At 41.0% G+C, this 21,920-nt stretch overlaps 1 protein-coding gene across 15 annotated transcripts in view; it reads left to right on the forward strand.

The window, feature by feature from the left end:
• Positions 1–227: 227 nt before the first annotated feature.
• The window catches only part of CC2D2A (coiled-coil and C2 domain containing 2A), a 142,128-nt gene continuing 120,435 nt past the window's right edge, over positions 228–21,920 (forward strand). For 3 of the 15 annotated variants that reach the window (XM_009447368.5, XM_016951370.4, XM_054683723.2), the window contains exons 1-4: positions 3,356–3,427; positions 6,239–6,295; positions 9,057–9,140; positions 11,039–11,162. In XM_009447368.5, the coding sequence (XP_009445643.3) occupies positions 3,413–3,427; positions 6,239–6,295; positions 9,057–9,140; positions 11,039–11,162 (280 nt within the window). In that variant the 5' untranslated portion in view covers positions 3,356–3,412. Of the gene's footprint in view, positions 428–3,351; positions 3,428–3,544; positions 3,579–6,238; positions 6,296–9,056; positions 9,141–9,545; positions 9,663–11,038; positions 11,163–11,533; positions 12,054–21,920 lie in introns of those variants that run through there. The other 12 variants (XM_009447370.5, XM_063808637.1, XM_009447369.5 and 9 more) reach the window with 10 other exon arrangements.

Below are 21,920 nucleotides of genomic sequence, written 5' to 3' on the forward strand. Positions count from 1 at the left end.
CTAAATCCCCCCACCTCTGAGCCTGTGCTTCATTGGAAATGCAAGACGATCGGATGACATGAGGGAGGGGCAGCTCTTAAGGCTTGACCTAATTTCCAGTGCTGCTCATGTTGATTTCTCTCCGTCCTTCTCCTGCAGGCTGTGCCTCTCTGCTTACCCAGCATGCTTGTACTCCACTACTGGAAGTAGCCTGTCACTTTAAAGGAAAAAAAAAAAAGCCACCGAGTGACCTTCCTTAGGAACGGGTTGCTAAGCTGGTGTTTTTGCTCCAAGACATGGCTGCAGCTTCCCAGGGAGGAGCCCAGGGGCATCTCCAACACTCAGCCTTTCCCTCCGGACCCTTTTAAAAGATTCAACAGCACCGTCTCTCTCCACTTCCGTCCTAGAATGCAGAATCTGCAAAGTGCCTTTTGTAAAGTTTCTTAAGGTAAATCAGTCCCTAACCGGACTTTGGGCTGCAACAGTGATTTCCTGTTTTCAGTTACCCGGCTTGAAGTTCAGCCTCTCCAGGATACCGTGAGACTGGATTTAATGAATTGTAAATTTAGGGGCTCTCATCGTTATTTATGTTTTTACTTCTGAAATGGGAACATAGACCATTACTTGGCAGCTTTGATTTGAGCTGCTATCTGGTATCTGGTTTGCAGGAAATGTAAGTCCAGTTCATCACAAGTCCTGAGTGAAAATGCTGTCTGACCAAAGCTCTGTGAAACATTAGCTGCGTGTTGCATTTATGGGCCTTTTAGTTCAAACTGGCTTAAGGGGAGAAGCACTAGTTACTGCAAAATACACTTTTCTTGGTATGAGACAGAGAAAGGGCTACTAACCACAGTGCTAAGAGTTGCTGTGCTTTCCAAAGACTTCAAGAAAATGTACTGGCTACAACTTAAGCTGATTGTTTGTTTCCCTTCATTGCAAAGAGGTGCTATGAAAAGCTAATAAAGTCAAATAAGAAATATGTTTGCTATTGCATTTTCATATAACCTTTTCTGCAAATAAATTCAGCACCAGCATGAAATCTCTCTCTCTATATATATATATATATGTATATATATATATATCTCCTAGAGCTCACTTATAGAGTCATTCATTCAAACATTTATGGAGCATCAACAATGCACCAGGCAATGAACTTAAGTTTAGAGTGTGCAAACATAAATTAGACTAGGTCAGAAGCTCAGAATTTGCTGGGAAAACAGACCTATAAACACATGATAAGAGTACAATGAGCTAAGTGCCATAAGAGATTTATAAAAACACTGAGAGCACAGTGGGATGACATCCAGGGAGGGGCTTCCAGTACTTAGCACATCATGTAAATGCACTGGTCATATATCACGTAACACAGCTCAAATATGGTACTCATGTGTACTCTTCAAGGCCAGTGTATATTATATCGAGCTGATTAAATGATTCTATAAAGCTATTGGTCACTAACCTTATGCTAAGGGAAACTGCAGCTGGAATAACTTGTAGAATAAGATAATGTATTCCAAAACAATGTATGTGGCACCTCCCCAGGTGTCCAAGCTCCAGGATGGAACAGAAAAATGTTCTCAGGGTGTGAGGAAGAAAATACTCATGGGTAGAAGTGCAGGAGGTTTCAGAAGCACCATAAATGGAAACAGCAAGGCAACTGCCCTGGGCCTGGCTGAAGGGAGGGAGACAGGAAACATGAGTTATGGTAGCTGGGGGTTGAAGATTGGAGCTGAAGGTGGGTGGGCTTGAACATCACCTAAGGTCTTTCTCATGACTCCTCTTCTATCCCCCAAGCTCTTTTCCCTCCTCATTCCTTTTTTCCACTTTCCCTCCCCACAATCACTTTTTCTTAGTAACAAAACCTACCAATATTGAGAGCCCAGTCTGTGCTAGGCATTTTACTACACACATTTCATCATTTAGCCCTTATAAATTAATCATCCTTCAAGGTAGGAAGTATGATTGCAATGTTGCAGACAAAAAAAAAAAAAAATGTGTCTCAGAGAAGGGAGGGCATTGTTCCAAGATCACACAGCTAATAAATAAAGCTGAAGTTGGAACTCAGGTCCACATATTCCTTGGCAAAGAAATATGTGGACCACTCTTCCTATAAACCCATGTTTTTGCCATCCTGGAGTAGGGCATATATATTGTATGATTTTTTAAGCAATCAATATGGAGTTGAGATGCATTGTATCTCAACCTCCAGGTATGGCTCTGACCCACTGATGACTCTTAGGAATAGTCCATTTATTCAGATGAAGGTGTCAGTACTTTTCTTGAAAAAATATATCTGGTTTTCTGCACTGAGTAAAATAAATCATTGGCTTAATGTAGCCTAAGCCTTTTCTCACCAGTGCAATGCTTCACAGCTTTCAACTGTAAATATTTCCAGAATAGCCCACTATTCTGGAAAGCACAGAATAATTATTGATGCCATTGCAAAAGCAAGAATAAATGGTGAGATGGAGGGGTAGAGTGGAGTGAGGGAGGACTTGGGAATCACAGAGTCTTGGGATCAAGTTCTGAATGTGACATTTAATAATTATAACTTTGGAAAAATCATGTAAATTGTCAGAGCCTCAGTTTACTCATACGCAAATTGGGGCACATACTACTAAGCCAGACATGTTATTGTGAGGACTAAAGAGAACATGTCTAGAGTTAGCACAAAATAAGTGTGCAGTAAATCATAGCTATTTTGATGTTCCCAGTAGGAATATATTAACAAGTACCAGTGCATAAGATGATGGCAAACTGCATATTAAAACCAGGCAGTATTGATTTATCTTTTCTTAGCAACAGTGTTCATATAAAAAATAAATTTTGGTGTCATTTGATTTCCTTAGAAACTCATTTAAAGGAAATGATCAGGAAAGAATAAGGAAAAAAGAAAATCCCATTACATTTTTCATTTTCTACTTCTATTTTTTTCTTCCATATAAAGCATTTATTAACTTATAGAGAACTTTTTTTACTTACTAAAATGTTTCACAGGTTTTTTATTTTCAGTTTGCAATGACCAGAGTTGTTCATTAGAGAGCTCTCATGTACTTTTGCATTTCATCTTTATTATCTGCCCCCTCATTCACTCTAGGTTATCTTCTTGCCTATTTTCTTAGCTGCTTTTACATTTTCCTTCCTCTATTTTTTGTACCCTGTGATGAGGTTTGTAGAGAAGACAATAGAATTTCAGATGCTTTATTTCCCTTTAACATGCTAATTCCCCTGTAGGGTCAGTGAAACCTTGATCTCAGATGAGCTGCTTAAATGACCTGACCAAGTCCCAGTTAAGATTTGGGTTCCAAGGATATTAGAAAGGGCTTATGATTTGTCAGCCATATGCCTGTTGTTTCTCCATGTGTTTTCTCATTTAATTCTCACAGCAGCCTAGAAGAAACAGTGGAGCTTTAAATAGTCCCAGAATGTGGCTATGGAACCACAGCCAGTAAGTCAGTGACTTAATCATTCATTCGACAAGTATATATTGAATGTCCATGATGTCCCATAATCCTAGTCTCTGGGGGTAAACAATAAACAAAATAATGTTTCTGCCCTCTTGCAGCTATATTCTAATGGATATGGGCTGACATTAACAAGTAAGTATGTATGTTGAGTGGTAATAAGTACTGTGAAAAAATCATTGTAAGGTAGTTAGGGAATTCCAGGAGGGTGTTGGGAGGAGATCATTGTATTACGAATGGTCAGAGAAGAGCTCTCTGATAATAAAATTTCAGCAGAGACCTGAAGAAAGTGAAACAGCAAGAGCCATGCAGATATCTTGGGAAAAAGGAGAACTAGGTAGCAGGAACCGCAGCTGCAAAGGTCCTGAGGCAACAGGATTCAAGTGCAAATCACACAGGGCTTGTAGGCCTTGGAAAAAACTGGGTTTTACTCTGTTGACAAAGGGAAATCACTGGAGGATTTTGAGTGAAGCAATGTGATTATGTCACTCAAATTTTCATCAATTTGCACTGGCTTCAATGCAGAGAATATGGTAGCCCAGCAATGTGGCAAGCTGAGAAATTAGGAGTTTCTTGCAGTAGATTTCAAGAGAGAAGATGGTGTTTGACCATGGGGATAACAGTGGAAATGTTTAGAAGTGATTAGATCCTGAAAATAATTTGAAGCCAAAACTGGCAGGATTTCTGATGGGTTCATGTGAGACTGAGAAAGGAGTTAAGAACAACTGCAAGGTTTCTGGCCTGAGCAAAATGGATTTCTGTTTACTACAACAGGAAAACTGCAGTACAAGGCAGGCTCAGGAGTAAAAGCAAAGAACTTTATTTGAGGTATGTAAAGCCAAGTGAAGGTGTCCATCAAGCAGATACTTGAGTCTGGAGTTCTGGGGAAATGTCTGGACCCAGGATGTAAATTTGGGAAGTATCAGCATGCAGATGGTATTTAAAACCAAGAGACATGATGAGATGGCCAGAGGAATGAAAACAGGCAGAGCTAAGCCCCACAGCATTCCTATCTTTGGTGGTCTGAGAGATAGGGAGAAACCAGCAAAGGAGTTTGAGAAGGAACAGTCAGTGGGTAAAAGGAAAACCAAGAAAGAACTTGTTCCAGGAGCCAACTGAAGAAAGTATCTCAAAAGAAGGGATGGGTCACTTTCATCACTAAATGTTTCTGACCCTTCCATGCCTGGCTTATTTCACCCACAAGTAAGTGAGAACATGCAAATGACAAACATGGCATGTTCTCACTTATGTGTGGGATCTAAAAATCAAAATAACTGAACTCATGGAGATAGAGAAGAGAAGGATGGTTACCAGAGGCTGGGAAATGTAGTCAGGGGTCGGGGGAGGTTGTTTAATGGATACAAAAAAAAAAAATAGAAAGAATGAATAAGACCTAGTATTTGATAACACAATGAAAGGACTATAGTTAATAATAATTTAATTGTACATTTAAAAATAACTAAAAGAGTATAAATGGATTGTTTCTAACACAAAGGATAAATGATTGAGGGGATAGACACCCAATTTTCTGTGATGTGATTATTAAGCTTTGCATGCCTGTACCAAAATATCTCATGTACCCCATAAATATATACACCTACTATGTACCCACAAAAATTAAAAACTTAGAAAATGTTTTAAATGCCTCTGACCAAGTCAAGTAAGATGAAGGCCGAGAATTGATCACTGGACATGGCAATTCAGGGGTCACTGGAGATGAATCATTGGCAAGAGCAGTTGCAGAGCATGCTAGACCCCAAAAATAAAAAAACAAACTGGAAAGAGAGGGAATGTTTTGAGGGATTTTTCTATAATTGTTGAAAAATTGAGCAACAGCTAGAAAGAGAAGTAAAGTTAAGAGAGGGCTTTTTTTGGCCGGGCACGGTGGCTCACGCCTGTAATCCCAGCACTTTGTGAGGCCCAGGCAGGCGGATCACAAGGTCAGGAGTTCGAGACCCACTTGACCAACATGGTGAAACCCTGTCTCTACTAAAAACACAAAAATTAGCCGGGCGTGGTGGCATGCGCCTGTAATCCCAGCTACTTAGGAGGCTGATGCAGAAGAATCCCTTGAACCTGGAAGGCGGAGGTTGCAGTGAGCCGAGATCGTGCCACTGTACTCCAGCCTAGGCAACAGAGTGAGACTTCGTCTCAAAAGAAAAAGTGTAGGGGGCGGGGGCCTTTTTTTAAAGGAAGGAAAAAATTACAGCATTTTTTCCACTGGTAGGAATGAGCCAATAGAGCAGGAAGAAAATCCAGATGAAAGTGAAGAATTATCAGGATCAAGGGCCTGGAGGAGGAGGAACGATGGGGCCTAGTGCACTGTTGAAGGAGGGGCCCCATGGGAATATGGGGGTTCATAGTAGCAAGTGGAAGCAGAGGAGGTGGCAGTGGCTCAATGTGGTGGGAGGGGAAGGGGATGTAGAAGCCCTCTCTGGTCTTGTTTTTTTACTTAGTGAAATAAGGGCCAAGGTCAAGGGCAGAGAGTGCAGAGGGGCAGTAGCGGAGACGAGCTGTAAAATGGTCCTTCTGGAGCTGGATTCCAACCAGTACCATCTAACTCTATGGGCACAGTAAAGGCAGGCTCCCAGGGACAGGGAGACCTGGCATCCTTCCTTTCCTCTGGCACTTATCTCCACCAATCCTGGGGTTTGCCAGGGTTCCTGGTGAGTGGAAAGTCTACCCAGCTCAAACACTTCACTTACCATCATGGCCAGCCTCTTACATATCCATAGTAAGAGAAGCAATATTTCATTGATTTCAAAATGCCTGATTTCTTCATTGTTCTTTGTCAGGGACCCATCCCAGCCAAAATGAATCCCAGGGAAGAAAAAGTAAAAATAATTACAGAGGTAAGTGGCCACTTTGATGTCCCCTAGGGATGTGTTTGTGTGTGCATGCTTATGTTACACGTGTTTGTGAATGAGGAAGTTAGGCCAACCAGCATCTATTGCACATGTTAAAAGAAAAGCTTTACATGAATTAGATTCAACAGAGTCTAATTGTACAAAGAACGATTTGTGAATTGGGCAGCCCTCAGAACCTGAAGAGATTCAGAGAGCTCTGCTCTGCTCTGTGGGCAGACAGCATCTATGGACTGAAGATGGAAGTGGAGTACAGAAACAGCTTGATTAGTTACAGCTCAGTGTTGCCTTATTTAAACACAGTCTGATCAGTAGGCCACCTGTGATTGATTGACACTCAGCTGCTGTGATTGGCTGAGACTCAGCTACCTGCTACAGAAGCATACTTCTAAATTAGGCTTTCATTTAGTTTACTAAGATTGCAGTTTGTTATGTAAGAACTCAAAGTACAGAGGTATCCTCAAGCCACATTTAGTTTAATTTATCACACACCTACTAAATGCACCCTGAGGGTGCTATATCAGATACGTGGTGGAGAAGGGGAGGTGGATGTTGAAGGAAATGCAGTCCTGCTGACATTCCAAGGTCTTACCTCTACCTGAATGCTCCGAAGCTGTTTTGTCATGGTTCTATGAACTCTGACACACAGCAGCTCAAAGTTACTACCTATTATTGAGCCTAGCTCTGCCTGAAGCACGCTGATTCCTAAAGACATTCAGAATGAAGGTAACAATTGTAGACACCTGCTAATACAAGCCTCTGTCTGTGGAGTCCTGCAATTTCTGACTCATTGTATGTAAAAACTCATTAAAGCACTGCCCACACCAGAGAAGGGAGGCTGTCTAATTTGGAGACTGCAGACCATCCAACAAAAGAGAGAGTATTCCTCTCAATCCTTACTTCTCTCTCGCTTCAAGGGCTCACTGGCTTGAGACAACAAAGACAGAAATGGAGATGATATGTGCTGTCCAATGCAGTCCTCCAAAAAGCCTGAGGAAACTCATTATAAAACCATGCAGATTAACTTTAAGCAAGATGGCTGGGCACGGTGGCTCACGCCTGTAATCCCAGCACTTTGGGAGGCCGAGGCAGGTGGATCACCTGAGGTTGGGAGTTCGAGACCAGCCTGACCAACATGGAGAAACCCCATCTCTACTAAAAATACAAAATTAGTCAGGCGTGGTGAGGCATGCCTGTAATCCCAGCTACTTGGGAGGCTGAGGCAGGAGAATCACTTTGACCTGGGAGGCGGAGGTTGCGGTGAGCCGAGATCATGCCACTGCACTCCAGCCTGGGCGACAGAATAAGACTCCATCTCAAAAAAACAAACAAACAAACAAACAAAAACTTTAAGCAAGATCAAGTACCAACAAACCCACATAAATTTATATTTGCTTATTCATTCATATAACCAAATATATTTTGTGCCTGTAGTCCCTGGGAATACAGCAGTAAACAAACCTTGTTCCCTCATGGAACTTACGTTCTATCTTATTTGAAGTCCTACTGGATAGTTAGAATAGAGGATGAAAACATCACGGAAAAGCAAAACATTACGTAGGTTTCTCACAAGTCCATTCTAAGTCAGTAAAAACTTAGAATTGAATTAAAAGCCATGCTTGCACACCTCAATATAATTATCTTCTTGTAATCTAAATTGGCGAATCCCCTGAACTAAGAACACTCCCTATTAGTCAGGCCCAAAGAAGGAGTCCAGAGTGAGGATGCAGCTCAGAGGACAAGTCAGAGATCAGGTCACATACACAAAGGAAAGGCCCAAACCAAGGCTATTCTCTCGTTCGACCTCACTTCCGTCCTCTGTTATTGCGGTTCATGTCTTCCCTAACCCCAGTGGCCAAGGGCAGTCAGGAGTAATTGAGGTCTGGCCCAGAAACCTGCATGATATTTCTTTGAAATTATATATCCTTAAAATTCATACTTTGTGTTCCAAATTTGTTTCAGTATAAAAACAAAAAAATCCTAATTTTAGGAAAAAAAATCTAGTAAGTTTTGTGTACCCCAGAGAGGTTCTGTTTATCTTGCAACTTTTTGTTCACCCAGGGGCACTTTTGCCCCAGTTTATAAAACTCTAGGACTAAAACACTTTAGAGCTCATAGACTTTAGAGCTTTCAGCTCTAACATTTTATGACTAAAATATTAGAAAGCGTAAAGTGGAAAGAGGAAACGAAGTTTGCGCTGTTAAAGGATTGTTTTCCTTTTCAAAAAAAATCTGCCAAAATTTCCTTTAACTTGAAGCATTTGTGATGATGTAACATGTATCATTATTATCCTTTTCCTGCTGGTAAGGCTGGAAAGCAGAAAAACTTAACCGGTGAAATCCCTAATATGATTGTGATGTCTGTCCTAGCAGATTCACTTGTTAGTCGCCTTTCTTAGATTGTAACTTTTAAGAGCAGACAGCATGTGTCTTTCAATTCTGTGTCCCAAGAGCATGGAACATAGTAAATGCTCAACAAATGCTGTATGCATGAATGAGGACCTGGAACAATGGAAGATCCAACATCATCTCGTGTATGATGGTCCAATATGGATACGACTTTTCGAAAACATGTCTATGTTGAGAAGAGTGGATGATGAGAGCCGCACAGATTGTTAACTGTCCCCCCACTCACACTCAGCATTACTGGATAGAAGCCCAGGGTCAAGATGGGAGTTTTAATTTTAATACCTAAAAGTCATACCTCTCTTCCTGTCTTAAGATTCTCTCCCTTTTGCATTTTCACAAAGGAGTTCATTGAAAATGATGAGGATGCAGACATGGGAAGACAGAATAAGAACTCAAAGGTTCGAAGACAGCCAAGAAAGAAACAGGTAAGAAGTGACAAGAAACTGTGTCTGCGTATTGTCATTGATCAACAACCCGCCTGCATCCCCAGGGCCATACAGAATCCACAAGGGCAGCCTTCCTTCTTTTGGTACCAACTTTTGGCCTGCTCTGGGGGGCTGTGAGGCGGGGATGCAGATGGGTGGTCCAGGGTGCGGGAACCTGATTCAGAGACTTATAGATGAGCCTCACAATAAGGCGGGGGTCCATACTTAGAGCATTTTTACTCTAAGTTTTCTCCCATCTCCTGAGAGAGGACTCTAGAAAAGATGGAAGGAACCTGTTTTAGTGCTTCATTGAAGGCCATGGACTATGATGGGCAGTAGATGGCAGTACACGATTACAAATCTTGGGAAACTCCCTCTTTTTCCAACTCCAAGCCCAAATTCTGTCTTTGAGGCAGAAGCCAGCTCCTTTCTCCCGAGCCTGCTGGCAGATCCTCCCCCACCTCTGCGCAGGAGTTCCCCTCCTAGGCTGGGAGCATCCCGTGCAGGGTAAATCTTTTCAAGGTAAGTCCTTGGTAAGAAGTTGTCCTCTGAGAAGGGAGGCAGGGAAGCAGCTATTGTGGATGGGAGCTCTGCTTGGAACAATCGAGATGCCAGCAGGGGAGGGAGAGGAGAGAAGCGCCATTTTGAGCCAGCAGTCACGTGAAGGGGCTGCAGGGAGGGGTGGCCAGGAGAGATGAAGAGGTCGTAGGGAGACAGAAGAGACCTCCCTCCTAGCTCCCCCCTTGCTCAGCACACTCCTCGGGGCAATCTGGGCAGAGGAGTCACTTTCAGCCTTTCAAGGGAGGGTCCAGGTGGTTGGGGAGGTACTGCCTGGCCACGTGGGCTAGCTCTCTGGCCACTCCTGGGGACTGAGGAGACCCACAGCCAGACACAGCTCCGAAGCTTTAACCCCTTCTGTGGGGTCAGTCTGCAGCCGTGCAGCCCAGGGCCAGGGGCTGTGGAGGCAGTAGATGAAAAGGGTTCAAGCCTTTAGCTCCACAGTCACAGGCACAGTGAGCAAGTGGGTGACTAGTGCCAAGGCTGCCATGGAGCTTAGACTGAAGAGGAGAAAGGGGCAAGGATGGAGAAGGGAATGTAACAGCTCTCAAATGCTGAGCAATTTATGGGCCAGGCTTGGAACTTTATAGGTTGGGAGCATTGCAAGAAACGTAGTTGCACTCCAGAATCAGAATCACATGGGGACTTTTTGTTTAAATAAGTTCCACCCCGGGCCATCTATTTACGTCAGAATCTCTGTGCTTTCTACAGTGACTCAAACATTGTAGCATCTCAACAAATGGGCTCTTTTTATTATATTTTTCTTTTGCAGATAAGAAAGCAGTGTACAAGGAAGTTAACTAACTTGCCCAAAGTCCCACAGTCAATCTGAGTTTGGAGGCAAGCTTTAGTCTGTCTGTCCTCAAAGGTGTTATTGCAAATTCTGCTTCCTTGTTTTCCTTCACTGAGAGTGTGGGGAAGGAACCAGAGGCTATTCTTGGGGGGTTCCCAAAGGGTGGACTAAATATTTGCCCCTGAATTACCCAGTGACACTTTAGCTGCTGTTTGCAAACTATTTGAAGTTGGGAACAAACTGATTTTCCTGTTTCTCTTTCCTCCAAATTCCTGCAGAGCTCTACACATTTTACCTAGAAAAAGTGAAAATAATAACGTTATTTGGGGATGCCTTGATAATTTCACAAAAGCATTTCTAGAGAAATTCTGGGTTGGCACCTCTTCCCTGGTGGGTACCCACAGTGAGTCAGGTGACAGAGACTGTGGTTATCCAGATGTGAATAGTACTAAGGCCTGTCCCCTCACTGGTGACCCATCTTCCCAAGAGAGGAACAGACTCAAATAAAGTCCTGGGAGTCTCTGAACCTCTGACCTTCTTCCTCCAGCCACCAACTGCTGTCCCCAAGGAAATGGTGTCCGAAAAATCCCACCTTGGCAACCCCCAGGAGCCTGTGCAGGAGGAGCCCAAGACCCGCCTCCTGAGTATGACAGTCCGGAGAGGCCCACGGAGTAAGTGCCCCTCTTCCATTCAGCTGCTGCTTGTTAACTGTCTACTGTGAGCTTAGCACAGAGCAGTATAGGGATTTTTTATGGGTGTTATTTTTCATGCATTGCCACTGCTGCTCCACCCACTTTACCCCAACTTGGTGAGTGACTTTCTAGGTTAATCCCTGCCAAGGAGACAGAACACATAGCTTCAGGATGTGTTTCTATAACCACATAATATTCTTTGGATGTTTGTCCCCTCCAAATCTGAAATGTGACCTTCAATGTTAGAGGCGGAGCCTAGTGGGAGGTGTCTGGGTCATGAGGGCACAACTCATGAATTGGTTGTTGTTGTCCTCTAGTAATGAGTGAGTTCTTGCTCTATTCACTCACAGGAAAGCTGGTTGTTAAAAAGAGCCTGGGCAGGCCAGGCACGGTGACTCATGTCTGTAATCCCAGCACTTTGGAAGGCCGAGGCGGGTAAATCACCTGAGGTTGGGAGTTCAAGACCAGCCTGACCAACATGGAGAAACCCCATCTCTACTAAAAATACAAAAAAATTAGCCAGGTGTGGTGGCGCATGCCTGTAATCCCAGCTACTTGGGAGGCTGAGGCATGAGAATTGCTTGAACCTGGGAGGTGGAGGCTGCAGTGAGCTGAGATCGGAGCACTGCACTCTAGCCTAGGCAACAGAGCAAGACTCCATCTCAGAAAACAAACAAACAAAAAAGAGCCTGGAACCTCCTCCCCTCTCTCTTGCTCCCTCTCTCACCATGTGACACACCTGTTTCCCCTTCCCCTTCTGACATAAGTGAAAGCTTCCTAAGGCCTCACCAGAGGCAGATGCTGGCACCATGCTTATTGCACAGTCTGCAGAACAGTGAGCCAAAATAAACCTCTTTTCTTTATAAATTACCCAGTCTCAGATATTCCTTTATAGCAATGCAAAATGGACTAACAATACATAAGTTAGGGAGTGTTAATTAGAATGGAAATTAAATATGCAGAAACTCAAAGGAAGATGAAATTGTTAGGGAAGACATATGTGTTAACCTAGTGAGGCTTGAATCAGATGTTTGGAAGAAATGAGGGAGGTTTCTGAGGCTCCTGGTGACCTTGCCATTGAGGACACATATACTTCTCCCCCTACACACGCCTTTTCTTCTTCATTCTTAATCCCAATGAACATTAGGAATTACCTGCTCATTGTAGGGAAAATGACCACCCTTCAGGCATTGCTTTTCATGAAAAGTGGATTAGACAAGAGGAGAAGTGGTTACACTTTTTAATTGTTACATAATTGTTAGACTGTTTTCCCTATGGCAAAGTTGGGAAATAAGTAACTGTTGGAAACTAGAGGCCTTTGGAAGCAAGTAGACTCTTAGATTGGAAAAATGTGGTTCTAATCTAAAAGCAATGATACAATGAGAGCTGTTATGAATTAATAAAAACAGAACCAAAATTTGTCTCATATGGCTGTTTCTTTTTCTAAATGCTCAAAATTATTTATTACTACCAAGGATTACAACTTGTCATTTCAGGCTGCCATAACAAAATACCATAGACTGGGGGGCTTAAACACCCAACATTTATTTTCTCATGGCTCTGAAGGCTGGACGTCTGAGATCATGGTGCCAGCATGGCCGGTTTCCAGTGAGGCCCTTCTTCCTGGCTAGTTGGTGGCCACCATCTTGCTGTGTGCTCACATGACCTCTTCTCTGTGCCTGCATTGGGGGAGGGAGAGGCTCTACTGTCTCCTCTTATAAGGACACTAATCCTAATCCTATCAGGGCCCCTCCCTTATGATCGCATTTGACCTTAATTACCTCCTACAGGTTCTATCTCTAAATGTAGTCAGACTGGGGGAGAAGGCTTCAACATATAGATTTTCAGAGGGGGGACACAATTCAGTCCTTAGCACAACTACTGGATATTTAATTATTTATTTTTAAATCAAGGGAAAGACTGCCAGAAGAGGTGGCCACCAGTCAAGGCTCTGTGACAAAAAGTGGATTATTTTCTAACTCGAAAATGAAGAAGATACTGTCCACTGTCACCATGGAGATGATCTATGCATTAGTCCCTTCCCCCACAAAAAGCGCTATTTCTGAATTGGGGAATGGAGAGGTATGGAATGAACAGAAGGCTGAGACCTGCCTACTGGAGCCACACCATGACCATCCAGTGTCTGGGAAGCCCTGGGTGGAGCTGGAAGCTGCTGATGAATTGGCAGCACTGATAAACCAAGACGAAGAGAAAACATCCCCAGCAGTGAGGGGTGGAGCATATGGTGGATAAGGAGTCTGTGGAGCCAGGCATCTGTCAGAAATGAGAAGTCAAAGCCAGCAGACAAAGTCAAGAGAGCAGAGGAAGTATTATTGTACCAGTGGCATTAGAGCAGGAGACAGACAAGTAAAAAGGAATGATGAGTGCTGGCAGAAACAACAGAGTGCTGGACTGCCCTAGGCAGGCAAGGATAGCAAGGGAGGTGACAGAAGAATGGAGCCTCCACATATGGAGGAGTCTGCATGGGGAACTGTAGGGTGAGGAGGATTCCCAATTCAGGTCTTGGAAACACATAGATGTATGTGTAGAAAACACGGAGAGGGTCAAGAGCAAGATAGAAGCAGCCATGTGCTTTATGACCCAGTCATAGAAATCACCTATCAGTCCTTTCGACATATTTGTTAGAAGCATGTCGCTAAATCCAGCCCACATTTAAGGGAAGGAAAATCAGGCTCCTTCTTTTGAAAGAAGGAGTGTCAAAGAATGTATGGACATTTTTACTACCACATTAATTTTTCTTTAAAACTCTTCTTTATCTCACTTTTCTACTCAGAAATCTATTATATTACATTACATAAAATCCACACTCTCTTATTTATTCCGGGCTCTAAGGATCTATGCAATTGGGCTCCTTCCGGTTGTATTTTCCAGTGTTTTCCAGTGTGCTCCACTTTGGTTGACTCCTTACTGGCCTCTGAATGCCTTGTGACCATCTCAGCATTTCTGGGCTTTGGTTCCCACTTTAAGAGAGTTCTCTGATTGTGTCTTTATTAAGCTTGTGATTGAAACACAATTGAGCTGTTGCAGTTAAGACCATGGGCGTTGGCTTAGACAAGAGTGGGTACCAGTCTCTACCTATCTTACTCCCTTGGGCAAGTTCTCCAACCTCCCTAAACTTTAGTTTCCTTATTTGTAAAACAGGGACAATAATAGATTGCGTGAACACTGCCACAGAGTTTATACTCCAGTTGTGGGAGGGATGAGAGGAAAAAAGAGAAAAACAAATGAAGTAAACTAGATAAACATAGAGTACAGCAGGTGTGAGAAGTCCTGAAGAGAAAGATAAAGAATAAGCTGGCAGGACTGCAGTGGGAGTGAGAGGATGAGGTGCATTTATGAAAGGAAATGAGTGATCCCCAAGGGGAGAATGTTCCAGGCAGTGGTCTTAAGGCAGGAATGTGCTTGCGACATTAAGCAACAGCCAGGGGGCAAGGGCAGTGGAGAGTGAACAACAAGGAAAAGGAAAAAAATAAAATCAGAAGGGAGGAGGGGAATTGTACCCAGCCTAGTGGGCCCTTTGACTTTTAATCCGAATGAGATGAGCGTCATTGGAGGGTTCAAGCCCAGGACTGATATAATCAGATTTAAGGCTGACGGCTGCTGTGCTGAGTAGACTTTGGAAGGAGTGAGGGCAGAAGCACAGAGACCAGGTAGAGGCCAACAGCAAAAATCCAGGTGGGAGTTATTGGGGAATGGGACTGGCGGGTAGTGGAAGGGGTGGAAAGAGTGTGGGAAATCTGGGTATTTGGAAGATAGAGACAAACAGGTATATTTCTCAATTGAACAAGAATTTTGAAAGCAGGAAGGTTGTCTCCATGGTTTTTGACTTGAGTCAAAAATGGGTAACTCCACTTTCCCCAACAGAGTTTCAGAGTTTTCCCAATAGAGTTTCAGAGAAGGAAAAGATGGCAGAAAGGGCAGGTTTGAAGGTAGAAATTGAATGGACATGCAAAGTTGAGATGCCTGCTGAATATCCAAGTGGACATGGATGTATGGATATAGGGATCTGGTGGTTGGGGAGAGGTGGAGAGTGGACAGGGATTCCTTGATCTTTTATCTAGAATGTCCTTTTCCCACCTCTGTCCTCTTTCCTCTCAGCTGGTTCTACTTTCCTTCAGAGCACTCATCACCTCCCGGCATTTTCCAATCAGCTGACTATCTTGATCATTAGAAGGAAAGCTCCCTGAGAGCAAGACTTTGTCTGCTGTATTCATTGCTTATTCCCCAATGCAATATTTGGAGCTTGATAAGCATATATTGAAAAACTGCCATGGACATAACAACAAATGCTCAAGACAGGGTCCTGCCTCTGGTAACCATCATTCTACTCACTATCTCTATCAGATCAATTGTTTTAGCTCCCACATATGAGTGAAAACATGTACTAGTTGTCTTTCTGTGCCTGGCTTTCTTCACTAACATAATGTCCTCCAGTTCCATCCATGTTGTTGCAAACTGCAAAATTTCATTCTTTTTTATGGCTGAATAATATTCCATTGTGTATATGCAGCATGCTTTCTTTATCCATTTATCCATTGATGGATATTTAGGTTAATTCCGTATCTTAGCTGTTGTGAATAGTGCTGCAGTAAAAATAGGAGTTCAGATATCTCTTTGATATACTGCTTTCCTTTCTTTTGGATATATACCCAGCAGTGGCATTTCTGGATCATAGGGTAGTTCTATTTTTAGTTTTTTGAGAAACTTCATATTGTTTTCCATAACAGCTGTACAAATTTACATTCTCACTAACAGTATACAAGCATTCCCTTTTCTCTGCATTCTTGCCAGCATCTGTTTTGTCTTTTTGATGAAAGCCATTTTAACTGGAGTAAGATATCTCATTGTGGTTTAATTTGCATATCCCTCATGATTAGTGAATTTGAGCATTTTTGCATATACCTGTTGGCCATTTGTATGTCTTCTTTTGAGAAATGTCTATCAATGTTTTTTGCCTATTTTTAATGAGATTATTTATGTTTTATCTGTTGAGATATTTGAGTTCCTAGTATATTCTGGATATCAGTCCCCTTTCAGAGGAGTAATTTGCAAATATTTTTTCACATCTACTGAACTGATCATGTCCTTTTTCCTTCATTCTGTTGATATGATATATTACTTTATTGATTTTATATATTGAACTATCCTTGCATCCCTGAGATGAATCCCACTTGATTATGAAGAATGATGTTGTTAATTTATTATTGAATACAGTTGGCTAGTATTTTGTTGATGATTTTTGCATCAGTGTGCATCAGAGATACTGGCTTGTAAAGTTTTTTGTTGTTATGTCTTTGTCTGGTTTTGGTATCAGGATAATACTGCCCTTGTACCATAGGTTTGGAAGTATTCCCTCCTCTGATTTTTGGAATAGTTTGAGTAGGATTAATAATAGTTCTTTAAATGTTTTGTTGAATTCAGCAGGGTAGCCATCAGGTCCTGGGCTTTTCTTTGAAGAGAAACACTTTTTATTACTGCTTCTATCTCATTACTTGTTTTTTGTCTATTCAGATTTTATATTTCTTCATGTTTCAATCTTGGTAGGTTGTATATGTCTAGAAATTTATCCATTTCTTCTAGCTTTCTAGAAGAAATGTATTGGCATATAGTTGCTCATAATAGTCTCTAATAATCCTTTGATTTTCTGTGGTATCAGTTGTTATGTCTCCATTTTTGTCTCTGATTTTATTTCTGTGGGTCTTCTCTTTTTCTTAATCTGGCTAAATTTGGTTTTGTCAATTTTGTTTATCTTTTCAAAAAACAACTTTTCATTTCATTGATCTTTTCTACTTTTTATTAAGTATCACTTTCATTTATTTCTGCTCTGATCTTTATTATTTTTCTTCTACTAATTTCGAGTTTTGATGCGCTTTTGATTTTCTGTTTCTTTAAGATGCATTGTGAGGTTATTTAAAATCTTTCTACATTTTTGACGTAGGTATTTATTGCTATAAAATTCCCTTCCGGTAATGCTTTTGCTATACCCTATAGGTTTTCATATGTTGTGTTTCCATTTTCATTTGTTCCAGTCAATTTTTTATTTTTTTAATTCATCATTGACCCAATTGTTGTTCTGGAGTATATTGTTTAATTTTTATGAATTTGTATAGTTTTCAGAGTTTCTCTTGTTATTGATTTCTAGTTTTATTTTATTGTGGTTAGAGAAGATACCTGATATGATTTCAACTTTTTTGAATTTTTTGAGACTTGTTTTGTGGCCTGAGATATAGTCTATCCTTGAGCATGTTCCATGTGCTGAAGAGAAAAATGTGTATTCTGCAGCTGTTGGATGAAATGTTCTTTAAATCTGTTAGTTTCATTTGTTTTATTTGCAGATTAAGTCCAATATTAGTTTGTTGATTTTCTCTCTAAATGATCTATCCAATGCTGAACGGGAGTATTAAGATCCTCAACTATTATTAATGGGAGACTTGTATTGGGATTTAGCTCTAATAATATTTGCTTTATATATCTGGGTGTCCCAGTATTGGGTGCCTATGTATTTACAAGTATTATATCCTCTTGATGAATTGACCCCTTTATCATTGTATAATGACCTTCTTTGTCTCTTTTTACAATTTTTGTCTTGAAATCTATTTTATCTGATATATATACAGCTACTCCTGCTCTTTTTACATTTCCATTGCATAGAATAACTTTTTCTACCCCTTTATTTTCAGTCTATGTGCATCTTTATAGGTGAAATGAGTTTCTTATAGGTAGCATATAATTGGCTCTTTTTTTAAATCTTTTTCATCCGTTCAGCCAATCTATGTCTTTTGAAGGGAGAATTTAGTCCATTTATATTCAACATCATTAGTCACAGGGAGGGACTTACTACTGCCATTTTCTTATTTGTTTTCTGGTTGTTTTGTTAGTCCTCTCTTCCTTTCTGCCTTCTTCCTATCTTTCTTAGTGTATAAGTGATTTTCTCCAGTAGTATGTTAAAATTTTTTTTTTTGTACCTGTCATAGGTTTTTGCTCTGTGGTTACCATGAAGCTTGCAAATAACATCTTATAACCAGTTATTTTAAGCCGATGACAACTTAAATCTGATCACAATGAAAAGAAAATAAAAAGCAAAAACTGAAAAATTCTATATTTTAACCCTGTCTCCCCCCTGCTTTTTTATTTTTTGTTGTCTCTACTTATATCTTTTTGTACTGTCTATCTCTTAACAAATTGTTGTAGTTATTATTTTTGATAGGTTTTTCTTTTAGTCTTCAGGGCTAAAGATATGAGTGATTTAAACACCACAATTACAGTGTTAGGGTATTCTGTATTTGTCTGTGTACTTATGTTCACTGGTGATTTTTATACCTTCAGATTTCTTATTGCTCATTAGCATTCTTCTGTTTTAGACTGAAGAACTCCCTTTAGCATTTCTTGTAAGATAGGTCTGGTGATGATGAAATCCCTTGGCTTTTGCTTGCCTTGAAAAGTCTTTATTTCTCCTTCATGTTTAAAGGATAACTTTGCTGGATATAATACTCTAAGTTGGAAGTTTTGTTTGTTTCTTTGTTTTCTTCAGCACTTTGAATATATCATCCCATTCCTTCATGACCTATAAGGTTTCCACTGAGAAGTCTGCTGCCAGATGAATCAGAGCTACTTTATATGTTATTTGTTTCTTTTCTCTTGCTGCTTTTAGGATCCTCTCTTTGTCCTTGACTTTTGAGAGTGATTTTTATAGACCTTGCAGTAGTCTTAGGGGATTTGAATGTTTTGGTGTTCTTTGACATTCTTGTACCTGGATGTTGATATCTTTCTCCAAGTTTGAAAACTTGTTATTATTTTTTGAATAAATGTTTTACCCTGAGCTCTTTCTCCACATCATCTTTATGGTCAATAACTCTTAGCTTTTGCCCTTGGGGCTAGTTTTTACATCTTGTAGGCATACCTCATTCTTTTTTATTTTATTTTCATTTTTCTTCTCTGACTGTGTATTTTCATACAGTCTGCTTTGAGCTTACTAATTCTTTCTTCTACTTGATCAAGTTTGCTGTCAAAAGACTCTGATGCATTTTTCAGTTTGTCGGTTGAATTCTTTAGCTCTAGAATTTCTGCTTAATTTTTTTAAATTATTTCAATCTTTTTGTTAAATTTCTCTGATAGAATTCAGAATTCCTTCTCCGTGTTATCTTGAAGCTCCTTGAACTTCTTAAAGACAACTATTCTGAATTCTCTGTCTGAGAGGGCACATATCTCTATCACTCCAGGAATGGTCAGTGCCTTATTTAGTCTGCTTGGTAAGGTCATGTTTTCCTGGATGTTCTTAATGATTGTTCATGGATGTCTGGGCATCAAAAAGTTAGGTATTTATTCCAATCTTCGTAGTCTGGGCTTGCTTGTACCCATCCTTTTTAAGAGGGCTTTCCAAAAACTCAAAGGGGATTGAATGTAGTTATCTAAGCCTGAGGCCACTGCAGCTGTTTTAGCACTAGGAGAGCCCTAAGCCCAATAACACTGCAACTTTTGCACATTCCTAGAAACACAGCTTTGATAAACTTAGGGAAGATACGGGAGAATTCCTTTGGTTCCCAGGTGAAGTCTCTTGCTCTCTTCCCTCACTTTTCCCTAAGCAGGAATCTTTGTCTGCACTGGGCTACCTAAAGTTGGGGGAGGGTAATGCAGGCATTCCTGTGGCCACCACAGCTGGCACCTTGCTGATCACACTTGCTGGGTCACACCTGAATCCCACAGGCTCCCAGGCTAGCATGGAACTGGGCTTGCCTACGACCCACAGCCACTACTGGCTGGCTGCCACTGTTGTTTATTCAAGGCCCAAGGCCGCTTTAGTCAACAGGTGGTGGATCCTGCCAGGACTGGGTACATCCCACCAGAGCAGTAGATTCTCGTCTGGTCCAAACTGGGTCTAGAAACACTGTTCAGGAGCAAAGTCCTAGACTGGAGGACTTCAGGAATCTGCCTCATGCTTTATTTTACTGTGGCTGAGCTGGTACCCAAATTGCAAGACAAAGTCCTCTGTACTCTTCTCTCTCATTCTTCCAAGTGGAAGAAGTCTCTCTCCACACTGCACTATCTGGATTTAGGAAGGAGTCATGAAGCACTCCCATAGTTGCTGCAGCTGATGTCTCACTGGGTTGCATGCCAAGCCCACTGCCTCTGGGATCAGCATGGCACCAGGGCTTACCCAAGGACTGCAGTCATTGTAGCCTGACTGCCAGTGCAATTTATTTAGAGAAGTAGATGATTTTAGTTAGCTGGTCATGAGGCTGGCCAGGACTCAGGTTTTTCCCACTGGGAAGAGGGGAGGATTCCCCTCTGGCCCAGGACTGATCTAAATGCTCCCTCCATGGGCACCAGCAGAATTCTGCTCACTATTGGTTCCACTGTGTCAGCGCAGCACTGAGTTCCAATGCAAAATCCCATACTCACTTCACTCTTCCTCTTCCAAGTACATAGATTCTTTCTCTGTGCTGCATTGCCTGGGCTTGGGGAAAGGGTGGCGTAGGCAGTGCAAGACTGCCCTTCCTACCCTCCTCAATGCATCTTTCCTTGTTATTATGTTAAAACTAGATACTGTGATCACTCACCTGGTTTTTTGTTTCTTATAATGGTGTTTTCTTACACAGATAATTGTTCAATTTGGTGTTCCTAAGGGAGGGATAATTGCACAGAAGTTTTTAAGTTTGGTATAGCCCCATTTGTTTATTTTTGCTGTCATTGCCTGTACTTTGGGTGTCACATCCAAGAAACCATTGCCAAATTCAATGTCATAAAAATTTCCTTTATGTTTTCTTCTAGGAGTTGTATAGTTTTAGGTATTATGTTTAGATCTCTGATTCATTTTGAGGTAATTTTTGTATATGATATAAGGTAAGGGACAAACTGCATTTTTTTTCATGTGGATTTCCAGTTTTCCCAAGATCTTTTGTTGAAGACTGTTCTTTCCCCACTGAATGGTCTTTACACTCTTGCTGAAGATCATTTGACCATATGCTCAAGGGTTTATTTTCAGGCTTTCAATTCTATTCCATTGGTCTGTATGTCTGTCTTTTGCTAGTACCAAACTGCTTTGATCACTGTAGCTTTGTAATATGTTTTGAAACCAGAAAATGTGAAACCTCCAATTTTGTTCTTCTTTTTCAAATTTGTTTTAGCTGCTTGAGGTCCTTTGATACTCAATAAGATTTTTAAAATGAATTTTTCTATTTCTACAAAAAAAAAAAAGCCATGGGGATTTTGATAGGGATTGCATTGAATCTGTAGATAATTTGGGGGTAGTATTGACATTTAAAAAATATTAAGTCTTCCAATCTATGAACACAGAATGACTTTACATTTATTTGTGTCTTTCAGCAATTTTTTGTAGTTTTCAATGTACAAGTTCTTTGTCTCCTTGGTTAGATTTATTCCTAAGTATTTTATTCTTTTCTATGTTATTGTAAATGGAATTGTTTTCTTAGTTTTGTTTTTGGATTGCTCATTTTTAATGTATACAAATGCAACTGATTTTTGTGTGTTGATTTTATATCCTGTAGCTTTGCTGAATTCTTTATTAGTTCTAACAGTTTTTTTTGTGGAATCTAGGATTTCTACATACAAGATCATGTCACCATGAACGAAGATAATATTACTTCTTCCTTCTCGATTTGGATGGCTTTCATTTCCTTTTTCTTGCCCAATTGCTCTCAGACTTTAAATACTCTGTTAAATAGAAGTGGTAAGAACATGCATTCTTGCCTTGTACCT

This window comes from Pan troglodytes, chromosome 3 (genome assembly GCF_028858775.2).
Source record: "Pan troglodytes isolate AG18354 chromosome 3, NHGRI_mPanTro3-v2.0_pri, whole genome shotgun sequence".
Classification (NCBI taxonomy): Eukaryota; Metazoa; Chordata; class Mammalia; order Primates; family Hominidae; genus Pan; species Pan troglodytes.